General features: G+C 37.5%; 1 protein-coding gene across 2 annotated transcripts in view; it reads right to left on the reverse strand.

Annotated features, from left to right (window-relative positions):
* Window positions 1-9,073, reverse strand: part of LOC127439675 (metal transporter CNNM4-like) — a 49,192-nt gene extending 40,119 nt beyond the window's left edge. For both annotated transcript variants that reach the window (XR_007897007.1, XM_051695916.1), the window contains exon 1: window positions 7,674-9,073. Coding sequence is in view for 1 of the 2 variants with exons in the window: in XM_051695916.1 (XP_051551876.1) it covers window positions 7,674-9,045 (1,372 nt within the window). In the remaining variant the exon portion in view is untranslated. The remainder of the gene's footprint in view (window positions 1-7,673) is intronic.
* Window positions 9,074-10,308: the final 1,235 nt, after the last annotated feature.

Below are 10,308 nucleotides of genomic sequence, written 5' to 3' on the forward strand. Positions count from 1 at the left end.
TTTTTTGAGTAACAAAATAAGATAGGTCTAATACTTCCTCAAAACAACCACTTCAGAAAAAAAGTCAACCATTTCCTGTTAATTTCAAATATAGTTGGCATTTTATTACACCTCAAGTATTCTATAAACAAACTAATCTCTGTTATGATTGGATGAGTCAATGTGAGCCCACTCTGAACATTCTTCATTACAAATCTATTCCCTCCACTTAAGAAAAACAATGTGTTTAATAGGGGCCTTTAGCCCCAGCAACAGGGGGGCTTTTTACCCCAAATACTATTCTTTCAATTATTTGATAGTTATTGAAAAAAAAAATTATTTAATGACCTTAAACAAAACTGAACATTATAAATAAGTATTTTGTCTCAAAAAAAATGTGTTAATTTCAGGGATTTTCATTAGCTACATAAATTTGCAACATTTGAAAAAATATAAAACATTAGATCAAACTGCCTCAAAATCAACACGCAAAGATCTCATGGAAAAGGAAAATGTTTCTATTGCATAGAGACAAACAGGTGTTCAGGAAAGTGCTGTGGTAGTTTTTGATGCTATTGAGAGTTTTGGGAGAAAATAAAATCAATGGAGCCTTTTACTCCACAGAGCCTTGAGCCCCATTGCACCCTATACCAAATTCCATTAATTCAACATTTCACAATTAGCTTACATTAACATTTTGGGTTCAATACAAGTTAAGCTCAATCGAAAGCATTTGTGGCATAAATGTCCCTCTTTTTCTTTAAAAAAAGGCTAAAGGCACTTACAATGGAAGTGAATAGGGCCAGTTTTTGGAGGGTTTAAAGGAAGAAATGTGTAAGAAAGGTTATCATTTTATAAAAGCATAAACATGAATTCTTCAGTTAAAACTTGTGTATTATTTGAGCTATTGTTAAAATTGTCAATTTTACGGGCATTTTAGGGTTGTATGGTTAACGTGTTACAGTACGTCATCATGCAAACAAAGTCATACATTTAGAAATAACTTAAACAGAAAAGGTTAGTAAGCGATTTTATCACTTTAAAATCATGTTAACACATATTGATTATGTCTGGTGGCTATACTTTTGTAAAGTTAGTATTTTAGCGATTACAGATTGGCCCCATTCACTTCCATTGTAAGTGCCACACTGTAACACAGATTATTCCTTTTTTTATATATAAAAAATACATTTTTGTGGTAATCGATATTATGCCACAAATGCTGTCGGTTGAGCTTAACTTGTACTGAACCCGGAAAATTCCTTTAAAAATCTCTGTCTAAAACAAAAGACCATTCGAATGTCTACTTGAGAAATAAATAAGCAAAATAATAAAAGAACAACCAAAAACTAAGCTTGCTCAAAGGGTTAAAGAAAGGTAAGATATGAACCATTACATGGTATACATCATTTTTTTAAAGTTTCTCAAACGCTAGTTATGCATTGATAAAACTTTTTTGTTTGTTTTTTGTTTTTTTAAATAACTTGAAATTGAAAATGAACTGATTTCACAACCACAACTGCATAAAATAAATAAATAAATACAAAACAGTGATGTTGTCATGGGCACATTCTTGCCTGTCAAACACACAGGTGAATGGGTTTGCTTTAAACCTATTGGGTCACTTTTGATTATAAATGTCACACCTCTAATGATTTATGTAATCAGGCCTGATTGTTCCATTTAAAAGATGCCACAATATTGAAAATCAAGGGATTTCTATGATTTAAATATGCATTATTAGTACATGAAGCAGTCAGCCAACTTTCAAAAAATATATTCACAAACTCATGTCCCACAGAAATTGAGGCGGAAAAAAACAGAGTTGATCTCATCAAGGCGTTACATCACAATGAGTCATTTTGCTAAACTGAGCCTCAGTCCCCTGAGTAATGAAGCATTTCATGGCATCTTTAGTTGCATGTGGTTTGTGGCACTGTAGTTTCATTAATGGTCAGTTTCTAAAACTCATCACAGTTACATCACTGCAGCACAAGTAAATTGACTGAGAATCACCAGTCATCAGTAGATGTGTCTAATTAAGTGTGTCGAGCAGGGCGGGGCCGAGCGGCATCTGACATTTACGCTTGGCCCCGCCCTGCTCGCCACATTAAGTCACTAATTATTGAGTACATTAATTGGCCAAAACATGCAGAACTGCTCAGTTTTAAGTTTATATACTTCATTTCTAAGGCTATAACAAAAATATGATGATATGGAAAATTTACTTTGGAGGGTTGAATTCACAAACATTACTAAATTAAAAGAGGGTTTTGAGGTGTTTAAAACCAACATACAAAACCTCGTCTATCAAGAAAACACATTTGGTGAATTGGACTTTTGACGACTTCCCAATATGGCAACTAGCCCCGGTCTCCCCCAAATAATCAAACTATCAAACATGTACCATTGTCTGAGACATTGCTGAACTCACTGTAAGTGAAATACAGAAAGAGGACCTATTTTACTATTCATAAATGTCTGATAGTGTTTACAAGTATGGACACAGCTGTGTAAACTTATAAAAGCAGCATATTGTTTTAATTGACCTCGACCTACTGGGAGGACATACAGTAGTAGAAATGTGTTTTTTAGAGATATACATGTATATTTCTGCTTTTCTTTTGTTTAATATACATTTTAATCTGCATGAAGTATTGAGTTGGAGAGAGAATGAGGGCCTTCTGCAATTGCCATTGACAAAGAACTAGGGACGCACCGATACCACTTTTTCTCTTCCAATTTGATTCAGATATCTGAAATCTCAGTATCAGCCGATAACAATTCCGATACCAGTGTTGTTTTTTTCATAATCAGTTTAGAATATCTTTACCTCATTGTGTGGAACTAATTGTGGGTACTCTTTAATATGTAAAGAAACACAAACTTCTAACATTATTCATTATAAATGTATAGCCTATAAAGGAAAACTTTATTGTAAACTAGTGTGCTGGAGAATGCAGCAAATTAACAGAAATTCCAGTCTAAGCCTTCAGTAGAAATGAAGCTAGTTTTCTTTGCAAAAATGTTTCAACTTGTATCTGGACTTTAACAGATTCAGACCTCTTTTTTGTTCAATTTAGTTGTAAGATAACAGTCCGCTTTTCATTCACACAGTTATTTTTTGGAACCCATTCAACTTAAATGTTGTTATAATTTGTAAACAAATAATAATAATAGTAATAATAAATTATTATTATTATTTTTATTTACTTTTAGAATTTTAGAATACAACAGTAATATATTTCAGTCTTGCAACTTTAACTATAAAACCCTCAGGCTTTTATTTTGACAGACAGAACACTCCAGGAAGTCCTGTAAATGTCTGTATGTGGGCTAGTTCACAGTAGTTTAATTCGCTTCTTATTCAAATTCTGGTAAAATGCTCCTCCTCTGCCGTTCTAAATGCATATTATAAGTGAACCAAACTTTTGAGCATCTACATTGAGATGTTGTTCGTGAGTAGGGCTCAAATATGAAAATAGCCGCGAGCTATGAGGGCTGAAAATAGCCGCGACCGCCTTACCAGCCTACACATGCTATGTATGTGTGTCAGCAAAGCAGCACCATTCACTAACGCGCTGCCCATGCATACTATACTGTATATTTACATATCAAACACAGCCTTTTGTGATTTACACAGCTATTGCATGTCTTCAAGTGGCATACAGACTACTTTAATGGTGCTTTTATGTCAGTTTTGGAGCTTGACAGAAACTAACATGACTAACACAGTATCGGATGTGGATAGGGCTCATCGGACCGATACTGGATCTGTCTAAAACATTAGTATCGGAGCCGATACCGATCCAGGTATCGGATTGGTGCATCCCTACAAAGAACACCTCTAAACTGCCTGCTCCTTTGTCAACAGAGCCAATACTACGTCTTAACCTCTAACACACACACAAACCATCAGATGCACAGTCAGCATGAATCAATCAACGGCATGACAGGAAGTGAGGGACAGGTTGAGAGGAATGTATTTGTGACACTGTAGTCAGATTCATGAACGCCTGCACACAGAAACCCAACAGAATGTGATCCTATTAGAATACGGAGAGGCTTATGACATGACAATACTGACAGAGAGTTGGCCAAATCCACTTTGGACAACCGACCACTGACCAAAACAAAATGAATTAGCACGGGTTGAACAGAAACATGAGGCTTCTCCTCTTAATAACTTTATGAGCTTATTGTAATTGGCCCCGAATACTAATACATACAGTGCTACAAAAGTAGAAGTCCAACCGAAACACTGGGCATGACCAGTGGCACATCACCGGCAAATGCACGATGAAAGGAAGATTATCAGTGCAGTGAGATAAGACTGCTGCATAAAGAACAGGAAGTGCTTCAAAACAGACAACCTCATGTCGCATCTCATCCTAATTCTTTCTGACTGTTGTCAGTATGTCTGAGCTAGAGAGCTAACCTGACCAACACCCCACCGTGTGATGCTGTTTTGAATACTGGTGAAGGCTGGGAAATGGGCTATGCCTTCTAGACCGACGAAAACATTGTGGCATAGCCCATGCTGTTCCAAACCTGTATGACTTCCTTTCTTCCATGGAGTACAAAAGGAGATGCAAGACAGAATGTTTGCCTCAGTCACCATTCACTTTCATTTCATCTTTTTCTATACAATGTAAGTGAATGGTGACTGAGGTTAACATTTTGCCTAACATCTCCTTTAGTGTAAAAAAATAATAATTGTAGGCACTGTCAGTATACAGTGTATAATGTGCAGTATGCAGTCAGCGGTACACTAGTATTCCATTCCAAACACAGCCTATTTAGAGAGGTGATACCACTGTCTAAAATGCAGTAGCCTACAATTAGCCTCCTACATTTAACCGCATATAAATGACAACCTGCAAAATAACAGTTAAACATGCAACTAAAATGCAACTCAAGAAACAAATGTCACAATTGATGATTTCCTCATCCTAAACCAAGAGACAGCAAACTCAGTTTCATTCCACAGCCTGATGTAATAACACTTTCAAAGTCACCCACTGTAAAAAAAAAAAAAAAAAAAACTGTTATAGACCACATATGGTTACAACAAGTGGCTAAACATCTACTGTTGACTGGTTGCTAGTCTTAAAGGAATAGTTCGCCCAAAAATGAAAATTCTCTCATCATTTACTCACCCTCAGGCCATCCCAGATGTGTATGACTGCCTTTCTTCTGCAGAACACAAACAAAGATTTTTTTAAAGAATATCTCTGTAGGTCCATATAATGCAAGTGATTGGTGGCCAAAACTTTTATGCTGCCTCAGTGTGCTTTTTGGAGCTTCACAGTAATCCAAAAGACTCCAGTGGTTTAATCCATGTCTTCAGAAGTGATTTGATATGTGTGGGTGAGAAACATATCAATAAAAGCACTTTTTTACTATAAATCTCCACATTCACTTCCACATTCTTTGTCTTTTGTTTTTTGGCGATTCGCATTCTTCGTGCATATCGCTACCTACTGGTCGGAGCTGGTCAAAGGTGAAGATGTAGAGTAAAAAAGGACTTAAATATTTATCTGTTTCACACCTACACTTATCATATTGCTTCTGAAGACATCGATTAACCACTGAAATCATATGGATTTCTTTTATGCTGCCTTTGTGCTTTTTAGAGTTTCGGAGTTTTGGTCACCATTCACTTGCATTGTGAGGACCTACAGAGTGGAGATATTCTTCTAAAAATCCTTATTTGTGTTCTGCAGAATAAAAAGTCATACTGTCATGGGCATGACTGCTGTAATGACAACAAACACGTGATCAGCTAAACACAGTTTAGTAATGTTAAATGTCAGATAGAGTATTTTACACATGGCTTTAAGACGGAGTATATTTTTGCTTACACATACTTTCAATAGAGCCTGTGGAAAAAAACAATGGCGCAATTCGTCAGCTAAAAATATTTCCTATACCCTTTTAACACTTTTTCTTAGGCAAAAAAAATAAAAAATGAAGACAACATGAAATGGTCTTCACAACCCATTTTACTCCGTAATGTGACAGAGGGCTTGGTAAAGTCAAACGGAAAAAAGGAAAGTCATTTCGGGGGAGAGGAAGTTATTATTTTAATGAAAGAAAAAAAAAATTTGGTTAGAATATCATAAACACATAAATTGGGATTTTTGAGGTGGTCCGTTCCGGACCGTTCAGCCCTAATTTAACCCCTTCCTGTTAATAAAAAAAATGTTTCATGTTGACTTTACAGACTAAGCAATAGTTCATCCAAAAATGAAAATTATGTCATAATATACTCACCCTTATGTTGAGTTTCTTTCTTCTGAGGAACATGAAAGGAAATATTTGGCAGAATGACAGCTTTAGTCACCATTTAATTTCATTGTACCTTTTATCATACACTGAAAATGAATGGTGACTGAGGCTGTGAGTCCCTAACATTCTACCTAGCATTATGTTCCACTGGAAGAAAGAAAGTTACATGGGATTCAGAACAACAGGAAAACAGCCTCCCAAAACAATGTGTGGGACAAAGTGACAGAATACAAGGGAGGTGAGACAACTGACCTTGACAGTCAGTGGAGGAGAAAAATGCCCAAAGGGAGAGAGGATGTGTGTTTTCCAACCTAGGAGTAGGACCAATTAAGATTAGAGAGGAGAGATACAAACTCTCTAAAAGTGACATCACTGATGATACTCCTCCCTCCTACTGTACTGTTACTCGCTACACCTCATGAATATCGCTGATATGTGTGAATGATGCTGCAAGGAAAGAATGCTTGTCATCATTTACTCACCCTCATGTTGTTACAAACCCACATGCTTTCTAAATTGAAACAAAAAAGGAGATGTCAGGCAGCATGTTAGTGTCCATCCCCATGCAGTCATTGCATCATTTTTCCATGCAAAAAAGTAGATTTTTTAGGCTGTCATTCTGCACTCAAAAACATATTTGAACCTATTTTTAAGATTAACGCATTTACTTTCATAACAAGCTTAACTTGAATATGTTTTATTAATTTTATTTTGTTAAAGATTACGGAATTCAACTGAAATCCGTAAATCTTAAAAATAGGCTAAATATTTTTTGGAGTGTGACAAACAGCTCTGTTGGTCAATGCAATGCAAGTGAATAGTGGCCAGAACTTTGAAGCTCCAAAAAGCAAATAAAGGCAGCATAAAAGTAATCCGTATGACTCCAGTGGTTAAATCCATGTTTTAAGAAGTGATATCAAAGGTGTGGGTGAGAAACAGATCAATATTTCAGTCCTTTTTTTACTATAAATCTCCACTTTCACATTCTTCTTCTTTTGTTTTTTGGTGATTCAAATTCTTCGTGCATATCACCACCGACTGTTGGGGCTGGTGGAGATTTATAGTTAAAAAAGGACTTAAATATTGATCTGTTTCCCACTCACACCTATCATATCACTTCTGAAGTCATGGATTTAACCACTGCAGTCATGTGAATTATGCTTATGCTACCTTTATGTGCTTTTTGGAGCTTCAAAGTTCCAGCCACCATTCATTTGCATTGTATTGACCTACAGAGTTGAGATATTCTTCTAAATATCTTCATTTGTGTTCTACAGAAGAAAGTCATATACATTTGGGATGGCATGAGGGTGAGTAAAGTATGAGAGAATTTTCATTTTTGAGTGCACTATTTCTTTAAATCTGTTACAACCCCGAATAACCCCATGACAAAGATGACATACCTTTTTTAAACTCCTCCAACATGGAATCCAACTTGGTGTCATGAAAGACAAAGTGTACTGGATGGTTGTAGAACTTTGTGATGGTCTTCAACGTAGTGCAGTCATCTGGGTCCACAAATGCCAGGTCTTTCACAAAGAGAATGTCCACGATATTGGTCTGTTCATCCTCATAAACGGGTATGCGGGTGTACCCGCTCTCCATGATCTCAGACATGGTGTTAAAGTCCAGGACAGCGTCGCTGTTGATCATGAAGCAGTTATTGAGTGGGGTCATAATGTCCTCCACCGTCTTAGTCCTCAACTCCAGAGCTCCCTGTATCATGTTTAGTTCCTCTTTCACCAGGTCGTTGTACGGCTCGGTCACCTTCAGCATCTCCACCAGCTTCTCTCTGTTGTATACAGTGCCAATCTCCTGGCCCAGCACACAATCTAGGAGCTTACTGATGGGGTAGGACAACGGGAAGGTGACAAGCATGAAGAACTTGGTGACAAGGATGGTATTGGCACCCACTGCCAAGCCATGGCGAGAGCAGAGGGCCTGAGGAACAATCTCACCAAAGATGACAATGCCAATGGTTGATGCCACCACAGCACCCAAACCAGAGCCAATGAGGTCATCGAGCAAGATGGTCAGTGTGGTGTTGACCAATACGTTTCCAAGGAGAAGCGAGCACAACAGGTAGTTCCCTTTCCTCCGAATGGGTTCGATCTTACGTGCATACTTCTTTTCTTTATCCGTGCCACAACTCTGCACAATTCGCAGTTCCATGGGGTCCAAAGCCATGAGACCCAGATTCAACCCACTGAACATACCTGACAGCACCAGAAGGCAAACGATCAAGATCACCTGGAGCCAAATGGGAAGCAGTGACTTCTTCTCCTCCACCACCCGTAACTTTCCATCATGTTCTCCCAGGAGGTACCACTTTCCATCTTGGCTGTGTCTGATGCACACACCATAATCCCTCTGGGACTCGCTTTTCCTAAGTGGTTTAATTTTGACCCCCAGCACCCCTGATGTGCCCTGGCTGTTGACACTCATACTAGCCCTGATGGAGATGTCTTTAGTGAAGTCAGCACAAGTCCTGTTGAAGTCAGCGTTGATGTCCTCGCCCTGCTCCATGAACTTAATCTGCGTCCAGGTGTCATTGCTGATCTGCAGTCCGTAGAACCTGAGCAGGATGTCACTCTCCTCTGTTACCTGTAGGATCCCATCATCGGTGATCATGGCGGGCTTGTCGCTCCTCTCCAGGCGCATGCCGAGGATCCGGCTGTCGCTCCCCGTGGATTCCGCTCCATTCGCACAGACTCCACTATAAATGAACAGCATTAAAGTCAGCGTGCACCCTTTCCCACACCATTCTGTCGCCATGTTTGTTTCACTCTCTGCGGAATGGGAGTTGACGTCACCTACTCATTCCGCACAGCCGCGCCTCCTCATTAACATGATACCTGTGAAACTCCAATCAGCGTGCGTATCGTCACCTAATGAGGAAGAGAGCCCTCTTTGGTTCGGTTGAAAAAGGAATAACGTTTGTTTGTTTTTTTTTACCGTTAAGGTGGAGCGGTTTGTTTACAGTCACAAGCGCTCGTTGATTTTGAAAATATGAGGGAGTGTCACTTTAAAAACGGATACACACATCTAATAATTTCGTCTAGTTTTATGGTAAGTAAGGTAAAAATCTGTTATCACAGACATGTACAAGTTTTGTGACAGAAAATAGGAAGTCGGGCATGTGTTAAATATCTGCCATTTTCCTTGTGAATCTCACTAAGAAATTCCTGAGTCATATTTCACCCCACTATCAAAATAAATAAATAAATAAATAATTTAATAATAATAATAATAATAATAATTCTTGTCACTCCTGTTCCACAAATTAAACAGTTGTATGCATTGTTACATTACTTTCATGACGATTAAGCACAATTCATCACATTAGGCAAATTGTCTTTATGGAAAATATAATTTCTCATATTTCTTTTTTTAGATTTTGTGATGAAACGTGATCCGGACATTAATTCGTTGGCAATTTTGGTGAGTTTACGTTTACAATGGCACCCTCTAATGGACAGATGTGCAACTACCACTGATCTATATGTATAATATATATATATATATATATATATATATATATATATATATATATATATATATATATATACATATATGTATAGATCAGCGGCAACTACTGATAGTTCATGACAATGGAATGGATCTACGTGTCATTGTGATAATTCACCAACAGATGGCGCCATCAGACAGGCTGCAAATAAACAGTAGACGGGGCTAAAGATACACCTTAAGGAAAAATTGCAAGAAATAGATCTATTTTTATTTAATATTGGAGCAACATAATTTATTGATATAGTGTAGAGAGCGGGGCAATAGTTATAGGGCACAGTTTGTGAACTTATGAAAATACTTTTAATACAGTAAGATGTTTTTGTTTTTTGAGTAACAAATTAAGATGATGCTTATTCATTGTGCATGATTGATTGTTCATTGCAATCACATTTGTCATTTCATTACATCTCAAGTATTCTATAACAAACTAATCTCTGTTATGTTTGGATGAGTCAATGTGAGCCCACTTTGAACATTCTTCATTACAAATCTATTCCCTCCAATTAA

Source organism: Myxocyprinus asiaticus, chromosome 4 (genome assembly GCF_019703515.2).
Source record: "Myxocyprinus asiaticus isolate MX2 ecotype Aquarium Trade chromosome 4, UBuf_Myxa_2, whole genome shotgun sequence".
In the NCBI taxonomy this organism is placed as follows: Eukaryota; Metazoa; Chordata; class Actinopteri; order Cypriniformes; family Catostomidae; genus Myxocyprinus; species Myxocyprinus asiaticus.